This window comes from Nannobrachium achirus, assembly GCF_963921795.1.
Source record: "Nannobrachium achirus genome assembly, chromosome: 22".
Lineage (NCBI taxonomy): Eukaryota > Metazoa > Chordata > Actinopteri > Myctophiformes > Myctophidae > Nannobrachium > Nannobrachium achirus.
Window position 1 is genome coordinate 10,301,740 of NC_137829.1, and position 24,557 is coordinate 10,326,296.

General features: G+C 40.4%; 1 protein-coding gene across 1 annotated transcript; it reads left to right on the plus strand.

Moving 5' to 3' along the window:
* Positions 1-12,026: 12,026 nt before the first annotated feature.
* tmem182a (transmembrane protein 182a) lies at positions 12,027-17,074 on the plus strand (the record flags this gene model as incomplete). The annotated part of the gene is made up of 5 exons (XM_080753559.1): positions 12,027-12,185; positions 13,797-13,926; positions 15,752-15,850; positions 15,959-16,096; positions 16,851-17,074. 5 exons carry the CDS (start codon positions 12,027-12,029, stop codon positions 17,072-17,074), a joined length of 750 nt encoding a protein of 249 aa, XP_080609685.1.
* Between the last annotated feature and the right edge of the window lie 7,483 nt (positions 17,075-24,557).

Here is a 24,557-nt window from a genome sequence, read left to right on the forward strand (position 1 = left end):
ACTTGCTTACACGCGTGCCTTGACTCAAGCGGAAGTCATCTGTGTCTTTGTTAAGTAAGCTCCGCCCTTAGATTTTCCGCCATTTTGAGCAGTTTGTAAACGCTTAAACCCGCTTTTATTCCGGACTTTTCGCTACACGTGCACAGAACCTTTTTTACATGAACTTTGGACCAATATCTAAAGATCTGTCAGATCGGATCTTTTTTAAATTGAAACATTCTTTTTTAATAATTCAATGAATATTGCAGTTTTATGCAAGTTATTCTTCTGCCTCTAAAACATACATGCAAAGTCAAATTTTCATGATGAACTACTGTAGAGGGTTAGTCCAAATATCACTGAAACCAATCTTACCCCAACTGGCCAAAGGGGGGCGCTATATCATTTTGAAAGAAGGCACTCAGTGTGTCAAGTACATTACATGAAACCTTTTTTTCTAATGACTGGTCAATTATGTGTGACTGCAGTAGTGTAGTGGGTAGTGCCTGTGCTTGATATATGGAAGGTTGTGAGTTCAAACCCCAAGTTGGGTTGAGTTGATGTTAACATCCTGGATGCCCATGGCATGTGTGTATGTCAAACTCTTTAATGTTGACACGTCTGATCTAACTATAGAAGCATAAAACCCTGAAATTTGGTAGACTTGTACAGTTTGGGTCCTTGAACAATGTCTGATATGGAGCCTTCCCAAAAATGCCCCTCCTTGATGCGTATTTTAATATCCGCCATTACTAAATAATGTATTTTGCATCATAACTCCTGAACCAAGCATTCTAATACAAACTGTGATGTCTACACCTATGTTGTGATGGCCAAGGATTGCAATGATATCATGTACCAGCTCAATGGCCTAGTGGTTTAAGTGTCTGCCCTGAGACTGGGAGATCTGGGTTCAAACCCCAGTCGGGTCATACCAAAGACTCTAAAAGATGCCTCCCTGCTTGGCATTCAGCATCAAGGGTTGGATAGGGGGGTAAGTCCCTGCGACATACTAGTGTCATGTCCAGGGGGTGTACTTGTACATCAAGCTTTTTTTTGTGCTTTTACCTATAACTCCACCGATTAGTGTAAAACTTTGTATGCACACTTCCCAGAGGCCAAAGAAAAACCTGTGCCCTGCATTTTCACATCTGCCATTTATAGCGCCACCAGAAGGCCAAAAACACACTCTTCGATATTACTCCTTCAGATTTTATCCGACAAATCAGTACACAGTATCTCTACAGTGATGTAATCATGACGGATTTGTCCGATATCATATTCTACCTAATTGGCTAACATTGAATTCCAAGGTTTGCAGGATTGCTCCTTTTTGAACAAAATGTCTCAAATCATGAATGCAGCCTGCTATGTGTGTGAGATTTTGCACACACATTCCCACTAGGCCAAGGAACAGATGCCACCCTTCTCACATTGGCCTGTTATAGCGCCACCAGCGGGTCAACTTTTGAAAAACACATTTTTGGAACAAAATGCCTCAAATCCCGCATGCAGCATCCGATTGCTGTGAAAGGCCCAAGAATGCATGGCACCCTTTTCACTTTGGCCTATTATAGAGTCACCAGTAGGCCCAAAAAAACGTACCTGACCTGCCGGAGTCCTGTTCGGAAGAACACTGCTTCTAGTTTTTCTTTGATTTCTTCTTTGCTTTCCCTTGATGCTTTTTTGCTTTCCTGCTTTTTATGGCTTGGACACTTTATCGCTGCTTGCAGCTATATTCTTTTGTTATTGTGGGCTCGCCTGGAAGGCGAGCACACGTATGTTATCTTCATTATTTATCTATCAGTCAGTCAGTCAGTATCCTCAAAACTTTGGCGCGATTCATCTCTTAAACGCTTACACCTTTCAACACCATTCAAATTTTTATGTGTTCAGCTTACTGAGGACACGTGTGCTTGTACTTTTGGTTTTGAAATGTTTTGTAGTTTAATTATAAAAAAATAAAAATGTTTAACTTTAAGCACCCAATGCATTTTCAATGGGTTTAGTGAGTGGAGACAGAGTGAGACAGGGGAAAGGGACCCATGTTTATATTAAGTCGCTGTGGCTGCAATATTCACACTTCAGATATGCTATTTATATCAATGCGTTCACACAGGTCTGCTGTCTGATTTGATCCAAATGTCTAAGCTGTGTGATGTATAAAACTATAGTTATAGTTAAAACTATAAATAAATGTCCCTCTACACTCTACTGATTGACACAGCTGTGATTAAAGGCTTGGCTGTCATTGGCTGTTCTGTGGTGATGTAGCCTTACATAAGTCGGCCCTGCAGTGACAATGCGAAAGTCTCGGCAGAGACGTCTTAATGTAAGGCTAGTGGTGCTGCAAGTAACCAAGTACATTTACTCAAGTATATACAAGTACTTGTACCTACAGTACAATTTTGAGGTACTTTTACTCTACTTTCCATTTTTGTTACATATACTCTACTATAAATACAGCATTTGACAGCTTCAGTTACTTGTTATTTTGCAGATTTTATTATTAATAAAAAAACATAGATGGACCACTTAATACTGCTATGAAGTTGATTTACAATGTGCACGCACACGCACGCACGCACGCACGCGCGCGCACACACACACACACACACACACACACACACACACACACACACACACACACACACACACACACACAACTGTTACTGTGGAGACGTTTGCTTGTATTTGTCTTTGAGACATGTTTTGTAGTGTTTTAGAAATTTTACTTAAAAAGAATAAGGTTTTAGGATCCCGGGCAATGGGATTTACAGTATATATCCTAGAACCCGCAGGGACACTCAGCCGTATTAGTGGTTGTTGTTGGTTTGTCAGGGAGATATCACAACCAATGCATTTTCAAATCAGATCCACAAACACAATAAAAGTCATGCTCCACTCCTCAGTCTGGAGTGGCCACATAGAAGAACGCCTTGGTTATAGACATAGTGGAGGACAGATGTGATCTGGGATTGTTAACCTACAGTATCACTCAATATACACCCCTAGAACACATAAATAACACAGAATATGTACAGTAAGGTTCAGTACAGTACAGTAAAAAGTACAGTAAGGTTCAGTAGAGTACAGTAAAGTACAGTAAAGCCCCGTTTTCACTGAGCAAAACTTCTGGGAGTTTTTTCAAAAATGACGGCAATTTTGAAATTCACGCCATGTGAAAACGGCCACTTATTTTGTGTCCCGGCAGTTTTGGGGGCCGAAATTTGACGGGAAAATACCTAGTATTTTTTGCTTAAAGTACCGTGACAATACAAGTTTCCCTCCAGTGAAAACGCATGCCGTGAATTTGCCGTTTTTTTGACAACCAGGTGCATGAAAGGAGCCAGTTAACAGTTTAAAACATTGTATCTGGGATTGAAAACGACCTGAATGTAAAGGAATATAGAAATAAAGTAGGTCTACAGCTTCACCTTGAATAGGGGATTAATTATTTAGGCTAGAATCGCATTGACAAACACAGCAGAAGTCTATTTCTTTCGTTTATGGTGTCGCGTGAAGAAAGAAAACACAGCTAATAATCTACAAGCCCACAAGTGCAACACGTTGCATCATGCAGCGACCTTCTGAGCTTGCTCATGGTTCAAACTTATTAAGTGTGCCTGCTATGCAATAGCAGAACACTTATTGTAATCCGCCATACTTAAGTCAGTCAGTCAGTCAGTAAGTAATGTTCTTGCAAATTTCTGCTCGTAATAACTGCCGCACAATTTACGCCACCGCCGCAATATATACATCAAAACGTGCGGCTCGGCCGGGAATGGTGTGCTATTACTTTTCTTTCCGATCCGCGTTACCATTGCGACGTAATTCGCAAAAAACGACGCCAAAAAACCCCATTGACTTAGAATGGGGGAAACTTCGGCACGTAATAACTGCCGCACAATTTACGCCACCCCCGCAATATATACATCAAAATGTGCGGCTCGGCCGGGAATGGTGTGCTATTACTTTTCTTTCCGATCCGCGATACGATTGCGATGTAATTCGCAAAAAACGACGCCCAAAAACCCCATTGACTTAGAATGGGGGACTCCGAAAAAAAACCAGAAACCTTGGCGCCACATAACTCTGCCATACTTTTGCCTAGCAACGTGATTTAAACTTTAAAATGCACACACAACTTTGGTCTTTTTCCGGCCAATAGGGATGAGCTGTAATTGATTAAGCCCCGCCCCCTCTGTAACAGGAAGTGTCCTTCGCCAAACAGGAAGTGCCTCTATAACTCATGAACCGTTTGTCGTACAGACTCGCGGCTGGTATCATAATTCTTTTTTTTTCTCAAATTTTTTTTTTCTCAAATTTTTTTTCTCAAAAATTTTTTTTTCTCAAAATTTTTTTTTCTCAAAAATTTTTTTTTCTCAATTTTTTTTTTCTCAATTTTTTTTTTCTCAAAAATTTTTTTTTCTCAATTTTTTTTTTCTCAACATTTTTTTTTCTCAAATTTTTTTTTTCTCAAATTTTTTTTTCTCAAATTTTTTTTTCTCAAATTTTTTTTTCTCAAAATTTTTTTTTCTCAATTTTTTTTTCTCAATTTTTTTTTCTCAAAAATTTTTTTCTCAAAATTTTTTTTTCCTCAAATTTTTTTTTCCTCAATTTTTTTTTCTCAAAAAACTTTTTTTTTCTCACAAAACAATTTTTTTCTCACAAAACAATTTTTTCTCAAAAAAACTGTCGTTAAAGTGCGACCCGTGATAACGGCCAAAATTGCGCCAAAACGCCACTAATTAGTCGAAATGGCTGTGGGTGGTGTCATATGAAGAACCATAATGTTAAAGCTTATGCAAAAAATGCTAATGTTAAAAAATGTAACGCTAATGCTAACACCAACCGCTACACAAGGTTGCACAGACTTAGCGAGCTGCAGGCACACTTAAAATTTCTTGGAAATTTTCTTTTCTAGTTTGTATTCTATAGCCTATTTTTAATTAAACTGTGTGGGTTTTGATACAAGTCCGGTCTGGAGAACGTGATGATACGGGATGCGATGCGCTCGTAATGTTGTGATGAAAGCTGGAATCTTTACCAACTCAAAGAGCTGCATCATTAGTTAATAGTTTCTCCTCGTTGCATGATTAAAAGTGTTTTACAGAGCAGCGAGCATCGAGTCTGCATGGTCATCCATCGTTTACAGTGACGCGTGAAAAAAAAGCTAAATCTACAAGCCCACAAGCCACAAGTGCATGGGGGGAGCGTTTCGCTGTTAAGAGCGAGATTTCCCCCAACAGGTTGCATAACGCATGAGCTATCCTTTCTGAACCTTGTGTCGTTGCATGAAGAATGTTTTGTTAAATCCATTTGTAGCGTTCAGGGTGAGAGAAGAGACGCACCAAACCGAACTGGGGAGACTGTTTTTTTTTTTTTTTTTTTTTTCAGTCCGTGTGTTGCCATGTCTGCTAATTATAAGCGACTCTGGGCTTGATTTCCGTAAAGTTGCTTGTATGTATTGATAGTGGCTGGTTGCGGTTTATTTGTTGTGAGCTTGTAGATTGGCAATTTTCAAGTAGCTGATGCGGCGATGCGTATAGTTTTAAAGTGCTCGTGTGGCTAGATAATATCACTTTTTGGGGCTTATTTTTGTACACCTGGTTGCTTATTTCTCTCGCAAAATCTGGCAACACTGGTTTTGATCGCGTCACAATGGCTTGGTGAAAACGAGCGATACCAGTATTTTTGCTGCCGATGAGGGCATGTGAAAACACCCAAAAAACTAAACTCCCGGCAAGTTATGCTAATTATAATTATTTATTTTGCCGGGAAAATTCCGGAACTGCAATGAAAACATGCCTTAAGGTACAGTAGAGTACAGTAAAGTACAGTAAAGTACAGTAGAGTACAGTAAAGTACAGTATAGTAAGGTACAGTAGAGTACAGTACAGTAAGGTGCAGTACGGTACAGTAGAGTACAGTATAGTATAGTACAGTATGGTACAGTACAGTAAGGTACAGTACAGTAAGGTACAGTAGAGTACAGTAGAGTACAGTAAAGTACAGTACAGTACAGTACAGTGCAGTACAGTACAGTACAGTACAGTAAGGTGCAGTACAGTATAGTAAGGTACAGTACAATACTGTAAGGTACTGTACCTTACAGTACCTTAAAGTATCCTATTTGTTGGGTTGGAAGCGAGCCCACACTGTTTCGAAGGAACAGTTTTTCTAGTTTTTATTGGAATCCTGAAATGTAACATTTTGATTCAATTTCAAACGCATTTAGTTATATAGTCATGTTAACTTTATGAACCTAAATACAAATACCTACATTGGACATAAAAAATACATTTTAATACTACTATACTATTATAGACTGATGGAATTAAAGCAGGTCATGTTTGGAATTGTAACAGCTGAAATCAATAATATATCAGTATTCCGGTATTAACCAGCGGGCCACATTAAGTGAAGGTGAGGGCCGCATGTGGCCCCCGGGCCGCCAGTTGCCCAAGTATGCTTTATAGTATAGTGAATGGGCCCAAACTTTTACCCCCTATAAGAGAAATTGCTCAATGCTGACAGGCGCTCAGCAGGTGGTTTCATGAATGTATATATATAAACAACATTTTAGGCCAATAAAAAAAATACCTTAATGTCATACTTAAAGGGATATTCCACTTTCAAAAAAGCTTTTGTAATTTTATCGTCTAATCAGGCTTTTAGGAACACCCTGAAAAGTTTTTAATTTGCTCCATTCAGTATTTAGATGTACATGTAGGCCCTACTCCTCCAGGACCTTTCCCCATACACTCCCATTGTAACTTCAAACTCCATTTTAACTATGATAGATTCATTAAAAACACCCATTATTTTTTATGGTGACTCATAATACCATCCTTAGGGTCGTTTCACACTCTATTAAAGAGCCTAACTAATTTCTGTTCGGGAGGGCTCCCCGACCCGAAATTGTTTAGGTTCGGGGGGAGTTCATCCATACTTTCTTAACGGCTAGTGCCGAAGTCGCTTGTAAATATTGGAGGTCCATGGCATGACAACGTTAGTGGCCGATACATGAGCGGTGCAGGGCGGATACATATCTGACTGACCCACGCGCTGCAAGCTGAATGACTGGAAGTCCATTGAGTAGCAGCAGCAGGCAGCAGCGCCAGTGACGGGGACACAGGGTCTCTTCCATAGGTCTCTTCTCTCTCTCACTCACTCTCACAAACGCTCGAACTCTGTCGAAAACATTTAATCTACAAGCTCACATTATAGACGTGCCGCGGCCGCCTTTCTTGCTGCATGCATATCATCACGCAGTCACAACTCGTCGTGGAAAACCTATCAACACGGAACATTAGCAAAGTTGTGTCTATGCTTTTCTTTTCTCTTTAAAACGGTCGGCGAGTAGCGAGACATGCACCAAAGCTGTGTGTGTGTGTGTGTGTGTGTGTGTGTGTGTGTGTGTGTGTGTGTGTGTGTGTGTGTGTGTGTGTGTGTGTGTGTCACGCGTGCGCCTGCCTGCCATCACTCTCCAGCCGGAGCGAGACCACTGTCTGTATTCGCTATCCACAATCATTTGGAAGTCGGCGTGTCTCCCTCCCAAACGACCGCTGTTTCCTTGGATTCACAGCCGAGAATATGAACGTGAAGCCGGGCTGAATGAATGAGAAGACACCGCTGAGTACCGAAATTAAGTCGGGAGGTCACAACATTTCGGTAGCACAGAGGAGCCGAGTTTAGTCGGTTGACGCCCCCCCGAACCGGGGGAGGCGAACCATATTTGGGTTTGCCTAGTGCCGAACCGAAATTAGTTAGGCTCTTTATTAGAGTGTGAATCGACCCTAATACGTGAGCAGGCCGTGTTTTTTCAATAACCTTTTTCAATTATCTTTAATATATTTTTATTGTATTAAACTTTTTCCATTTTCCCCCAAAAATATAAAAAAATATTGAAAAAGGTTATTGAAAAAACACGGCCTGCTCACGTATTAGGATGGTATTATGAGTCACCAGAAAAAAATAATAGGTGTTTTTAATGAATCTATCATGGTTAAAATGGAGTTTGAAGTTACAATGGGTGTGTGTGGGGAAAGTCTCTCTCTCTCGGGGGGAAAGATCCTGGAGGAGGAGGGCCTGATAACATTTACATCAAATATCTAAATACTGAATCAAGCAAATTAAAAACTGTTCAGGGTGTTCCTAAAAGCCTGATTAGACAATAAAAAGAACAAAAGTTATTTTGAAAGTGGAATATCCCTTTAAGCCTGATGGAGGCCTGTTGGCAGCCGGACTATGTATAAAGTTTGACTGACTTATATCTTCCACACAGCAGCATACTTAACTGATGCAGTGTCTCCGTCCAACCCCTCTTTTTGCCATCATTTCAGCTTGCTCTGCTGCTGGTTCATCTGGGCCCCCTCTGGCTGCTCCTATCCCCCAGCAGGCGGCTGGCTGAACCACCTGCATGTTCTCACTGCTCAACCTCCCATGATGCCTGCTCCATCCCCAGGTGATTTCCCCCCAGAGTTCTTATCCTCTAGTTTGTATTTGTGGAAGACTATACAGTATAGGTTAAACCAAGGTTGTTAAGTTTTGTGCAGCCTGTGAAGTTACGATTCATGTGAAATGTTTACCATTTGTGACCAACAACTGTCTGAGCTGATTCCAAGTTGTAAGGAAGATTTTTTACACAAGACCTAGATGATTCAGCGACATAAGACTTATACAGATCTTCATTAAATTTTAGACTAGAAGCTCGACCGAGCGTCTAGTCGGGGACCAGCAAACTCCGGGAATTATGCCCATATATGGAGATATCTATCTGTCTGCGTCCATTTTATGCCCATACATGGGGATCTCTGTATCTGTCTGTCTGTTTCCCTTTTATGCCCATATATGGAGATCTCTGTATCTGTCTGTATGTGTCCTTTTATGCCCATATATGAATATATGTCTCTGTCGCTTTTTGTTTGTTTCTTCTTTAAGCAGAATACGCAGATGTCAACAGCTAGATCTGTGACATCAGAACACGTCATACTGATGACATTCAATACGTAACCATGGCGTTTTTTGTTGACTCATGTGGTGTACGTGATGTCAGAGCCTTTTATGGAGTGATGTCACAATGAGTCAGCGATTGCGCCGATTTCCTCCGGAACAGCCTGATGTCAACAATCAGTTCCGCATACGGAGATTCCGAACGTTTCACACCGGTTCGGGAAAACCGTGCATCGAGTGGGGTCGAGGCCCGGCACTGCACTCCGCGCCGCGGCGGGGAACGCGCGTGTCGATTCTGAAGCCGGTGGGACGAACGGTTCTCGAGATACGCGGATACATACATACATACACGCACGCCACGCACGCACGCAGAGACTTCTCGCATTTATTGTAAGATGACCATACAGTTGTGGTATACTGTAACATATCAGTGTGCCATGGAGAAAGCTCAGAATGTGCTTTGATATATTGAACAGGCAGTTGTTAGGGGTGGAAGGGAGGCGTGGAATGTTGTGTGTGCTGATTAAATACAATGCAGCAGTGAAAAGGTTGAGAACCATTGGTTTAGACCAGTGTTTTCCACGGCGTCTGGCCGCGACTTCCCTGTTGGCTTAAAAGACAGACAGAAAGAAAATAGCATAAACAACTTAATCTACAAGCTCACAATTATTTACTGTAATGATATGCCCAAAATATGGATCAGTCAAGTGGGAAATGGGCTTATGATTTTATAGCTCAAACCAGTTTGAAAGACATTTGACTGTAACCAAGTGTAATAACAAATGTCTGGGCCTAATTAAGGCAATCATTCAGTATCCCTTAATTTGGTCAGTTTGTAAGTCCAGGGATTATGATTGTGTGAGAAGCCCCTGTGTATCTTCTATCCATACATTATAAAGTGTCTAAAGACTGTTGCTTAACTTTTTGCTCGCCAACAAACACATGCATGCACACACGCTCGCTGGCACACACACTGGCACGCACACACACACACGCACACACACACACACACACACACACACACACACACACACACACACACACACACACACACACGTAAACTAGACTGCACTCTGTCGAGGTGCCAACTTGCATCTTGTGCACTCGTAGCCATGTATGGCCTATACTTGTGCGCCGGCAGAGCGTCCCTCGTTATTTATATTCCAGGTCGCACTTGTTGTTGGTGATGTCAACAAGAATGCTTGTCTCTGATTGGTCCACGGGAGTAAACACAAACAGATAAGCGACAGATACGCCACTGAACGCAGTAGGCTACTTGCACGCTCTGCTGGCGCAAGTAAAAATACAGTAACACCATACCAGTAAGACTCCCTAATCGGGAGATAAGCGACCGTCAGGTCGCAGCGTGATTTTAGGGCAAAATGTGTGTTGATGACATGAGTGTAGACATACTGTGTAGCGATTTGAGTGATTTTAGGGCAAAAATTGTAGGAGCAGTGTCCAAAAATGTGTTTTGCAAGAATCCGCCACATGGTGGCGCTAGAAGAGGGCCATGTGAGAAATGAGGGGTGGGGTCTCCGCGCCGCCGAGGCGGACGAATAGGTACGGGCCCCGGCTCTCCCGGTGGCTCCTAGCCCGAGTTACGGCATTTTATGTGCGCTGCAGTGGCAGGGGGTCCTCCACTGGGGGCGCCACCACTTTTGCATCCGTTCTGGAGCACCAGGAGTCGGTGGTCCCCGGGAATTCCCCGTGAGCAGCCCCGTTGGGGTGGTCATTTGGTCATTTTTGCACATTTGGTCATTTTTTACATCTGGGGGTCCCCCAGGGACCTGGGGGTCCCTGGAGCTCCGGGGGTCCTTGGAGGTTTAGTTTGGCAGGCAAGGAGTGTGTGTGCAAAATCTGGCATGGATCGGGGCAACGGTTGCGGAGATATGAGCAGGGCAAAAGTGTGACATGTGATGTGTGACAGACAGACTGACGGACTGACTGACGGACGGACGGATTCACAGTTTGTGGAGGTTTTGATAGTAACTGCGACCTGACGGTCGCAATAAATTGTCAAAGATATTTTGCATTGTTGATTAAGAGCTGTGATATGACTCTTAGGGAATAGTGTTTATCTCACTAGCAGACACACACAAGCGCACGCACACACTCACAAAGGTCATTTTAGAAAAGTGGAAATGAAAGTGAATAGGGAAGTGGAGGGGGCGTTTTGACTGAGTCACATCAGTGTGTTAATTAACCAGTGTTTCCATATGGGTGCAGTGCTAAATATCCCTCTTAGATGCTAATGACCCAGTTTACCTCAACTCACACCGGCAGGGATAACCATTCTGCTTTTTTAATTCTTAGCTTTTGTGATGACTTTAACTTTGCTTATTTTTTAAATAAAACAACAATACAGAGATATTATCCCCCCAACACACACACACACACACACACACACACACACACACACACACACACACACACACACACACACACACACACACACACACACACACACACACTACTATTACTGCGTGAGGTGCGTGAGTATTATGCACAGGTATGTGCAGCCCTACCAAAGTATATTTGGGATGGGTGTTGGGATAGGAATACCTTGATCCTGCATTCTCTTTCAGGCACTCCCAGACTTTGCCGTACACAAGTCGGGGTGTTCAATTGCGTGGTTATTTTTGCATTTGTCTCCTCCCTCAATCTTCCCCCAACCACCCCTCACACCCTTTCCCATTGGGCCACTTGGTTTGACAGTTGAGCACAGAAGGTGCAGCAGGCACCTTTCAATCAGACCCCAAAAATAGCTTGGGGAGAAGCTGTGAACCCCTGTGACACAGCCAAGGGAGTCATGTGGTACAGCCCTGTCCTGCTAAACAAACACACAGCCTGAGAGAAAGGAGTGGATGTCATGATCCTGGTGCCAACTTGATAAAACTACGGAACAGAAATAAGGAGCTGGATATTTATCACTTGTTGGATATATACAACGCTTTGCAGAAGGGGAATAAGAAGTGGGGTTTTGTCTCTGTGTTTTAAGGCTCTAATCATCACATGCACAAACTGTAGTTGGGGACAGTCAGTCGGAAACGTGCCCTTCCACTTACTGACTGGGTCAGTCCTGAAGCATGAAGCTGAGCGTGGCTCAGTTCTTCGCAGGGCTCTTTGGGGCCCTGGCTGCTGCACTAATCCTTCTCTCGTTTGGAACGGATTACTGGCTTCTGGCCTCGGAGACGTGTGACCCTAAACCTGGAGGATCTCTTGTCGCAGGAGGCATCGTTGTAGAGGTGAGCAAGATGGACCTTACAGTAGAAGTTACATTTTTCTTCTCATGTTTATATTCATCTTTGGGGAGGGATTGGGTGGAGGGGTGAAAGGAGAGGTCACAGGAAATGTGTAGTTGTTGTCTTTGGTAGAATGGGTGTGATTTGTATACATTTGTAATAAATGTTTTGTTATTGATGGAGATCCTGATGAAAACAAGAAAAAAATCCCAATGTGGCAGATCTCTATTTTTTTTTTACACATTTTATTTACTGATATTTTACATACTTTAACCAGAATAAAGGTGAAGGTGCTGCCAGACTTAAAAAGATAACACAGTTCAGATTTAATTGCAAGATAATCCATGTACTATTTTGGTAGCTGTTTGTCATTAGTTGGTTGGCCTACACTTATTCTTTCAGGAGGAACATTACTCTCTGCGAGATGCTTCCTCTGGGAGTCACTTGTGAAATCAAACACTGTTTAATATAGCTGGTGTGCAGCTATGCAGGACAGAGACATGCCATATGCCACAGTAATAGCTCTATAAACACCACCGTCTGTGTGCTATGGTATTAAATATCACTTGCACATCCAACTTTTCATAGTAAGCAATGGTACTGGCATCTAGAACTAGACATGATATCAACACTAGGACCACTACTACTACTAGTGTAATGTCATTGCCTTTATTTTCTATTCCAACTATTCAGCATGTGTTGGAATTACAGCGCCGTCTATCTATTACAAATAGATAGAAGGAAAGAGTTTGAAGTGAAGAAGTAGTGAACCATGATCGAGGTTTGGATAGACAAAACTGCTTTATCTAAAATGATCCTCTACTACAGTTTAAAGGCTTTCTGGAATCCAACAGGGAATGGGACTGTTTAAAAGGATCATGTTTATGATTCCATATAGTTCAACAGGATAGTTTGAATGCTGTGATGCTCAGAAATGTTGCAGGGTATTATAGCACAGTAATCTTGCAAGACTTCTACATAAAGCTCATGGGACACGTCCAATTAGACTGTTCAATGGAGTTAAGTTGTAAAAGGTCCAGAATGCATTGTGTCTTATTGAATGTTTTTATTCACTGGAACAAGCAAGAGGCAATGAAAACAGTTATCGGATCCCTCCACTTCCATTTCAAGAGGAAATATTTCTCTTGCCAGGCCATCATTGTACTGTAAATAACAATTTTGTTCTTGGGTGACCTGCCAGGTTAAATAGCCTTAAGGTTAAAAAAGAAAAAAGATAAAACATGAATTGGAACAGGCCTGACACCTTGCCAAAGCCACATGATGTTAGAACAGCTGCTTGTCTAGTTAAACACTTGTGTGTCAAGCTTGCACCTGTAACTCCAGTACTCCATAGCAAAATCCTATGACCCAAATTATTTTGTAGTGAAAATGTTTTAGTGACACTTTACTTCATTAAACAACATTGTAATTTGTTCCTACAGAATGTGAAATGTACCCCACTCCCTCCATTAGGTATGCTGAAGAAGCTTCTTAATTCATGTTTTAGGTTGTGAAATACAGATGTACTATTAAGAAATATTTAAGAAAAACAAATAATTTGCTTGAAATCCAAAATGTGGAGAGTAATTTAATTTGTTCCTTCCTTTGTCTCAGCCCGGAGATGTAGTGGTGGCAGATCCGTTGGGGAATGCCTCCTATACCTACTACCATGAAGGATTCTTCTGGAGGTGTTCTTTCGGGTCAAATGTCGATGACAACAACCTTCTGTGGAAACTCTGGTTCAGTAAGAAATACAGTCACACATCATGTCGTAAAAAAATTGCCAGATCAACGTAGCAAGCGGTCTATTATGCAAAACGTAAATACTGTATGAGGCACCAATCTTTATTTATTTTAGCTTCCTCCTTTGTTCACTTTGTTAACTCATTCTGTGCCTATCCCGAACATGTTCGGCTTTATTTCAATCCAATACAATTTCTTTTTTATTAATTGACTTACCCTGAGCTGCTTGTAGAGTCGTGGGTGGTCCTGGCTCGTCCTACGCTAGCCAGCTAGCCATTTTACATGGTCCGACGATATATTCCATTAAAATGGTTTAAAATACATTTTTGAGCCCCCCAATGTTCACTGAATGTTCAGCGCCGCTTCCGGAACGTAGTCCAGTGTGCCTATCCCGAACATGTTCGGCTTTTTTAATGAAATGAATAAAATGATCCGAGGCCTTCTGAAGCCTGGGCCTAAATTTTCAAGCCAGTGATCGAAATCCGGGAGCCCCCCGGCCGGCCGTTAGCCGCGAACGTTGCCGCGAATCGCCGCCGAATCCAATGAAAAACCAAATCTTTGGAGGCCCATATCTCTGGATTGTGTTTTTAGGGATGTGGTGCGAGGTTTATTTACGGCGAAATCGCCTAAAAATGATCTTTTAGATGACAAAATGCTAATAGCTATTCTGTAGCCATTTTCATCCGGGACCTTTCCATGACGTGCACGAACGTGAGCACGCGCGTCACTGCAACGTGAGTCCCCGGATGCTAATACGCTCGCCTATGGGACAAACCCTGGCATTCTTTGGCGCCCTCTACGGGCTGGCACTAAAACGGTTAAGAAGTGGGCGACTGAGGAGTTCAGTAAAGGTCAGACACAAATAACTATTATGGGCCCATGAGTCACATGTCAGCAATTCACTCCATGGCACAGCATAAGTTAATGTGGTTTATTTGCTTTGATGTGCTGTATATAAAATACTTACCCCCTGTCAGGTGACTATTTAGATATCATGTCAGTTGATGTTATTCTATTCCTTTGCTTTGTCGGAGGATTTTGCATTTGTGTCTATTTTCTAACAGGCAGTGGGTGGGTCATTGTCACAAACATCCTCAAGCTGACAAGGGTCTGCAGAATTCCACAGGAGTGAAAGAGATTGATTGGAGAAAATGTTATAGAATAGAAGTCGATATGAAGACTAGAAAGTTATACAGTATGTTTGCCATTGTGTCGATCTCACTTAAGTCTTGTGTTGTTGTATCAAGACTTCATTAGATTTGTCAGTGAGAGGGACCCAAAGGCAAAGTGGGGTGTCTGCCACTGAGTTACCAACCAAGTTCATTTGCTTAAAATTATGTTAACATTTTGCCAATTAAACAAAACGCCAGTGTTGAATTTTTTTAGGTGTTAAGGACTGCTGTCTTGTTTGATCAATCTTATGATTTATCTCAGATATTGTGAAAACTATTATGACGAAAAGCATGATTTTAAGCCATGATGTTATTATATTTGATTCCATGATGTTATTATATTTGATTGATTGAATACTTCAATCAATACTATTAGTAGTGGTACATTAAGGATAAAAGATAAATAACACCAAAAATCCTTAGGACTTGTGTACATTGTGATCCTATGTATTCAATTCATCAACATAGCAAAACAAATGTACACAATAATTCATGTTATCAACAAATATATTTACATATATATATATATAAACATATTTGTTTTGAAAGCAACATTCTCAAATCAATTACCGTAATTGGTCAGGCTGTTTGTAAGGTCAATCTGTGCTATATTCTTTGCAATGCAAAAATGTATTTTACTCTTTATCTCTCCAGCAAATCAGCCACATGCCAAAGTGTGCATGCATGCCTACCTCTTCCCATTCCCTATATCATATCAGACCCACAATGCAACAGACTATGATTCTGCTATAAGTAAGTGTGTGCCTTCATTCAAGTTTGCCTCTGCATTGATACATTACTGTATATTTGTATTATTCACAAATGTAAAAGCTATCAATAACTGGTCATTCTGTGGTCCAGTCTACAGAGGATTCTGGAGTATCTTCATGCTGATTGGTGTGGCTGCTATAGTGCTTGGTGGGTTTGTCATCATCTGTGCTGCTCCATTTGCAAGTCATCGCTTGTATAAGGCTGGAGGCGGCCTCTTCCTGGCATCTGGTGGGTAACTACTATTCAAATCAGTTTATGATTATTAATTGTGACATGCAACAAGTACAACCATTATAGAAGTGTCTTCAGTCGCCACTCGCCAGTATACCAACATACTTAACATAGCAAGGAACTAATAATGAATATGAGTCAACGTCAAAATGATTTAATCTAAAATATTAAATGAACACAATAAAAAAGGAACAACATATTCATTATAGGTCTAGTGGCTTACATGAACCCATTTAGGAATTATTTAATGCTTTAACTATTGAAAAATAGCAGATATACAAGCTCACAGCGTGGCACCGAGTGTCGCGCTTTGAGCTTGTAGATCTGCTATTTTTGAAAAATCTTAATTTTTGAATATATCTTTTTAAAAGCGAACATTTGTAACTCAAATATTTACTTCTGGGTGGTCCCTGGAACAACATATTTTATGATGGGGGTTCCATGGGCAAATACATGTCATTTTGGGGGTCCTTGACATGAAAAAGTTTGAGAACCACTGATTTAGAAGAAGAATTTAGAAGACATTTATAGACTCGGGTCAAAAATATTCAAAGACTTGCACAAATGTTCATGATTTTTCAAAAATAGCAGATCTACAAGCTCGCAGTGCAGGCACTTGTGGCGCGCTGTGAGCTTGTATATCTGCTATCTTTTAATAGTTCAAGCATAAAATAATGGTTAAAGTGGTTCAAATCTAAAGTGACACAAATTTGAGTTCTAATTAGTTGTCTAATGTGTGTCATTCTGCCAGGTCTGTTCCTGCTGTGTGTGGTGGTGATGTATGTGCTGTGGGTGCAGGTGTTGAATGTAGTGGATCTCTATATAGACTACCAGCGCTCTGTGGTGTGTGAAAACTTCCAGCTGTCTCTCCACTATGGTCTGTCCTTCATGGTTGCACCCATCGGCATCTTCTTCTGTCTCCTGTCTGGCCTCCTCTTCCTTCTCATCGGCCACTCCATCAAGGTTCACTCCTGAGTAAAATTTTGTGATGATGGTGACCGTACGGCAGGCTGATGGAACATGGGGACTTGATGCTCCTGAGATGGTCCATTTACATTTTTATATTCTGTCAAGCATCTATTTGAAGGGACTTTCTATAAAAAACTGGCAGCTGTAGTACATGGATTGCTAGAGCAGGTTGTTACAGGTTGTTTAATTCACCAAGGAGCACACACAGCTTAACCCTGATGTCCATATTATGGGAATTTATTAAACCATTACAATTGAAGTCACATAGCCTACGCTACGGCATACTTGCTGAAATTATGGTACTAGATTAGATCAAATCACTTGTCCATTACACTGGTCAGCAGTAAGGTAAGGTAAGGTAAATTTATTTATAAAGCGCCTTTCAAAACATATGTCACAAGGTGCTGTACAATACATAACATGAAATAAAAACATCACAAAGCAAAAACAGAACAATATGAACAATGGAATGGAAATGAATAAGCAAAACAATATAAACAATACAAATTAATAAACAATACAGTAAGCTTTTACACACCATAATGTTTCCTAAACAAATGGGTTTTTAGCAGGCCTTTAAAGGCATCTACTGACTCTGCAGATTTTATAGAGAGTGGTAGGCTGTTCCAAAGAGTTGGGGCTACCACTGCAAATGCTCGATCCCCTTTTGTTTTTTGTTTAGTTTTAGGAACCTCAAGTAGGCCTTTGTTCGAGGACCTAAGCAACCGCCTATTTGCTTTAGGGGACAAGAGTTCCGTTAAATAATTTGGGGCCAGCCCATGTAGTGCTTTATAAGTTATTAATGAAATTTTAAACATAATTCTGCTCTCTATAGGTAGCCAATGCAGGGCAGCAAGCACCGGTGTAATATGTGACCTTCTATAGGTGTTGGTTAGAAGTCTAGCCGCCGCATTCTGAACTAATTGGAGGCGGTGTATCGAGGAGCGACTCAGGGTAGAAAACAAAGAATTACAGTAATCCAGTCTACTGGAAATGAACGCATGAATAAGTTTTTCGAGGTCTTGAGGTGTCAGTAGGGTCTTGATTTTTGCAATGTTTCTTAACTGAAAGAAACATGTTTGAATCACCTTTTTAATGTGAGGCTCGAAACTCATATGGTTGTCAAAAAGAACTCCTAAGTTCTTTGACACCTTTGTAAAGTGCGCTGTTGATGGGCCCATTGACTGTTTTATGTTTTCATGGATGCCCTCAGGTCCTATGATAAGGACTTCGGTCTTATCTGGATTCAACTGGAGAAAATTGTGTGACATCCAGTCCTTAATAGAAGCTAAACATTCTTTTAAAATAGATAATTAGTAGGCCTAGTGCTGCTTGTAGGAATCTGATTTTTTATTTTTTATTTTACCTTAATATTAATTGTATTTTTGTTATTCTATTTGTCTTTTATGAATTATGTCTTTGGATTGTTACTAAGAATCTGTTATATCATATTTGTCAGAGTGAAATAAAATGTGTGGCCGGTTTACCAATAAAATGATGAAGAAATGATGGCAAAAAATTTGTGTTGGGTGTAAATGCCACTAGAGGGCAATGTCGTGTCAAGTTGACTCACATGTTACGCCTTTCCAAAAAGAAACAGACATCATATTTTACTTATGTGGAGCCTGTGTGGCGTTATGCATTTAATCACAACTTCAGAGGTAGGATCTGTAGATGAAAGTATTCACACCTTGGCTGACAGACGGGTGGTAATTTCACTCATGAATGGAGCATTTGATCAGGATTTTGAATAGACTCCTGTGTTGATTCTCACGAGTCTGTATCAAGTCGGTACCTTTCAAGCATCATATCGTCGTTGTCGGGTGGAAACCTTGTAAGTCCAAAACCGTTTGTTTTGTATTTATCATTTTAAAAATGATTTAAACTAGTGAAAACAGCCGTTCTACAAGCACACAACGCCTCGCACCGCGAGTTGTTGTGTGCTTGTAGATTTGCTGTTTTCACAACTTTTGTGCAATGGCCTTGTATGGTGAAGCAGGGCTTTACTTTTCATAAAATGTACAAATTTGAAACTTGGAGATGCGAGGTTTCTGCCTGACAGTGACGATAATATACTTACACATAGAGAAATTCATCTGAGATTTTGCCATAGAATGCAGGGCGGGAATGACACAATATATAACACATTGCTTCATCTGTCAGTGTGATCCAGTCTTTACAGATGACTCCTGTGATGAATGTGTTATAACTGCAACATAGCTATATTTCACACCCCAGGAATGGAAAGAACACCAACATATAATGCAAACATGTGATCTGAGAGCCCATAGGTCACAGGGTCACACAGAGAGAGCACATGCAGGAGAGGTGATGCGGAGGCAAACCTAAAAGATAAAGTCACAGAGTTTGTCCTGGTTCTGACTGGAGCTGTCCTGACTAAATAAGTCTCCCCTGGGAAAGTGATTGCTTATCTCTATGACTTCCTGGTTTAAATGAAATTCTAATAAGATAAAAAAAAAAGTTTAATCATGCCTCCATCCAAATCCGTGTGTGTGTGTGTGTGTGTGTGTGTGTGTGTGTGTGTGTGTGTGTGTGTGTGTGTGTGTGTGTGTGTGTGTGTGTGTGTGTGTGTGTGTGTGTGTGTGTGTGTTTGTGTGTGTGTGTGTGTGTGTGTGTGTGTGTGTGTGTGCGTGCGTGCGTGTGTGTGTGAGCGTGTGCGTGTGCGTGTGTGTGTGTGTAAGTGTGTTGAGAGAGAGAGAAAGAGAACAAGAAGGGGAGGAGAGCGGGTGAGGAGAGAGAGAGAGAGAGAGAGAGAGCGTGCTCTAATGCAGGTGTGAAGCAGGGTACCACCACAGCTCGGCCTTGCAGACAGTAATGTCATCAGAGTGGGAGTCCCAGCTGAATTCACCACTGTTCTGCATGATTGCCCATGATAATTGTGTGTTGATAGCGAGCACGGGAGATGGAGTATAATTTCCACCGAGAGATTCCTAAACAAATACCTGTGCTCAGCAGTGGGATGGAGTGGAGCTGGGGTGAGGAGGAGAATAGGGGATGAGGGGAGATAGGGGATGCGAGAGAGAACGAGGGTGCAGGAGAAGGAAAGTCTTATAGTGGACGGCTGTTTACATTGCATGTGTCATAGCTATACTGTGAAATTACACTTATAAAATAACTATAAAATAATAAAATAAGCATGACATGACAGCAGTTCCCTATAGAGACGAAAAGGATACTCTTTGTGTCTCCTTTGGGAATTGCTTTTGGTCAGGTCACGTGCACACATAGACATCAAAGGGGGCCCTTTTACCCGTCTGTAAAAAGTGCCCTCTCTAGAGCATGAATGCGGTTTTTACTATGGTGAAAGAAATGCAAATGTCCTCTTTCACTGCCATACCCGAAGGCAGCATTCAGAGAATTGCCTTGTCCAAACTCTCCTGAACTTGAATGCAGCATCTTATGTTGAAAGAATTCCCCTCTCTGTGTAGAAATCCATGCCGTTACGCCACATCTCCTGTATTGACTTTATTATGCTTAGTTCAGGGTGGTATTAAGTACCGAAAATAGCCGACCTCGTATCGATATCTTTCACTAAAAGGCCCTTTCAGCCCCTGCCTCTCTAACATTCTCTGCACGTCCCTGCTTTCGGTCATCACATTTTTATCTCAAAAAATCATATCCATAAATTCAAGTCTCCATAGGATGTGCTATCCCTTTAATTGAATTCAGAATCCCAGAATCCACAGCTAAATCAACTGAATTCAATGTAAATCTGTATGAGTTTTGATCAGTGTTGTAGTAAGAGCAAAGGGGCATGTGAATCATCAAGTGTTGGAAATATTGGAAATATGTAAATCAAAGCGGAAATGACACTAACTACCATGTCCACTACAAAGTTACTTGAAACTTAACTGAACTTATTGTTAATAACTGAAAATGATAAACTGAAAGCTAACGAGAAAAAAAAACCTGCTACAATTAAGAGTCAGTATGTTGGTGTGCATACAGTATGTGCACTCTCATTACTCTTACAAGGTGAAAGGACACCAGAGAGGAGAGATGTGGGGAGTCAAAAGAGCAGATAAGTTAGACTCACAGGAAAGGCTTGTATAGACCCATGTATATTTAACCTTGAGGGAGGTTTAAGTTAATTGGAAAGCACTCTTTGCCTGAGTGCTCTCACCTCATGGCACATATAGTGTCGTTATCATAGTTTATCTTCCAAATGTATCATAATCCTGCATGACATTCAAGTCGGATTTCATTTAAATCTGATTAATATCAACTCTCAGAAAAAGGAAGTATTTGAATTGCATGAACAATATGGCAAGTCATATTACACGCTGCTTTCCTCTTTAGAGATAGTTTTACATAATTTTTGATTCGTTTTGAAATAATGAATAGACAATGGGCTGTATAATTGTGAGAATTTACAATTCAGAACACTACATTGTATAATCACCATGCATTATTCAGATAGTCGAGCACATAGGTCACTGGTGGTAATGGCACAAAAAAAGTTACTTAAATCCTCAACAAACAACACAATGCTTTCAAAAAAGAACTTTGAAAAAATATGGAGCCAATTAATAGAGTTTGAAATATCTAAAACTTTGTCTTTAGTGTAAAATAATATATTTCACCATCACAAAGTAATACGAAAAACGATATTTAGCAAGATATTTTAAAACCAGTACAGCTCATACATATTTTTTCCCCCAGAGTAAAAATGTCCATATTTTCAACAGAGTCGGTAAGTTCAGAGAGTCTTAACGATGCATAAAGTATGAAAAGTGATGCTTTGTACACCTGTATGGAGTGGCTCCCCATACACGCTCCTCCTGCAACATTTGCTGTCCTCAAGCTTCAGTTTGTGCATATAAATTGAATTCCAAAGTGCGTATGGACAGCTCTTGAAAATACTCAAGGTCTCTTGTTTCAAAGGAATGCTAATATTTTATATTGTCCAACATCACTCAGTGCTCCGCTTTAAAATAGCCAGAGTAAAAGTCTGTAGGAGATGATTGGCTCTCTTGAACTACCATTTTCTTTACGCATGTTCATACATTATTAATAGTACGTTTATCCACAAACCCTAAACAAAGAGTGATTCAGTTCAGCATTTAATTACTTTTATCACATGGTTTCATTGCAAACACAAAGAGTTTGGTTTTCACTTTATTGGCTTTTTCAGCGCAATACTCTTGTGTGGTATCAGTGGTTAAATGAATCAGCAGATAATCTTTAATTTGTGTTAAGTAAACACACAGAATGTTGGACAAGTAATCCATGCATTCGGGGAATATATTAATGCTCAATAGTCCAGTTTCCCTCTCATTTTATTTCCTTTCAGTGTTGCTACATTTCAGAACCAGGCAGCTTCATATTTGGGCTTGTCTTCCCCTCCAGCAATTAATTAATGCTACAGTACAAACAGCCGATGGATTTTGTCATGAATATTCAAACAGGCCCCATGCATATAATTTCTTATTCAGTGTTGCAGCAAGGGGCTCTGGTGAAGCAGGCATCATAGCTTCAAAGCCTGTGGGGTGGTAGTCTTATACTGTACTTATCTATCTTCATCTATAGGGTACAGTAAGTAACCAATTTATCTGACTTGGAGTGCATTAAAAGGTTGCCTGATTAAAATGTGATGCCATCGATCATTTTCTACTACAACTGTGGTTCATTCCTATATCATGATACATTCTCATCCCCTATAGCTGTACATTTTTGTCATTTAAATCGTTGCTTTTGACCAAAATGACAGGAAACAATTCCAGAAGCCAGTGAATACATTTAGGAAAAATAATCTGGGGTATTAATCCAGCTCTGAAAGTGTAAAAATTGGATGGTAAATAATAGTCAAATGCTACACTTTCAGAGTTGGATTAACACACTGTGTCTGACAATCTCAATAGTGCAATAAAAAGTGTTTGTTTGTTGTTCTATTCCACTGAACCGCAAGCCCTTGGACTGTTTTAATGTTATACATGTTTATTAATGCCGTTTTACAAGAGGGCACTGTCATCTCCCTTTGTCTTAAGCACGTCAGTATGTGTAAATTCATTCAAAAATATACGCATACAAGCCCTATTTAACATATTTAATAACAAAGAAATATACAATTCTAATGTAACTATTCAAATGTTTTTTTCCCTTCTTTCTGTGGGCTGTTCTTCATGTGTATTCATAAGAGTTGCTTCATATGCAACCTCGCCTCATTAGAATAACATTTATGAAAATCATTATGTATTACATATTGAAATGACACAAAAGGAAACAGGCCTATTACTAACAGTTGATCTACATCTGTACAGACACAAGAGTCACATAGCACGGCTAATCTAGGTGACATCTCTCTGACGTTAGACCAACCGGGCGACGCGTGTGCTGGCATGTCAATATACAAATCTGCAACAGCACTGACCACAGCACAAAATCTCACCATAGTTTGAAGAACATGCATGCTATATTGATCTTTCAATTATTACAAGTATATTAAAAGCAATACCTTTTAACCATATATACAGTACACATACACACACACACACACACACACACACACACACACACACACACACACACACACACACACACACACACACACACACACACACACTGTATAATGTTAGATGTAACAGCAAATATATAAACAGAAAGACAACCACAAAGACACAGACTGGTGAAACGGACATTTTAAATACACAAACAAAGATGTATTGCAGTAAGAGATTTTAAGGCAGCTGGACAGAGCAACGGAGACACAGACGTGTACTTTACCTGATGAGTGACATTATTTTTGCTTGAAGTTCCAAATAACTCACTCTAGCAGGACTGTGCTGTATAGTATTGCTCTTTTGTCTCAACATCAGCAGCACACATGGATAATATGCTCTCTCAGCTGTCGGCAGACTTGTTTTTATACCGGATCCTACTTGCAAAATTAGACCTTTGACCCCAAGTGGGATCAGCTTTTCTTTAATGTAAATCTTGAAAGGAAATACATTTACAGATTTTGCAATGGTAATGTAGACTTTATATTAATTGAAAGATAATGTTATCTAGGAAGTTGGGGGAAGAGCCCGGTGAATAATGTACTGTATCTGCATGCAGATGTTAAATTAATATGTTCATGTATTCATTTGTTTATACTTTTGTATTGTAATTGATTTTGCCTTTATATTCTCAATGCTTGGAAGATCTGTCATTTGTTTGCTTCTATGTAACTATTACAATATGTTGTGTGCCACTCTATTTTTACATTTTTATCTGTATCCGTTTTGCCTGTCTGTTTATTGTTTGATTGTTTATTCTCCTCATTTATATTTCTTGCCTTATTCAACACAACCAATATGTCCGCCAGATCCTGTCGATCCTTTATTGTGTCTCTTCTGATGTTCATCAAAATGTCATAATCACAGTTTTTGTGATTTATGCTTTTTGTTCACTTCAAACTTTTCCTAAGACATGGAAAAGCCATTTGAAGGGGCCAGACTTTCAGAGCAGGTCATATGCCTACAGGACC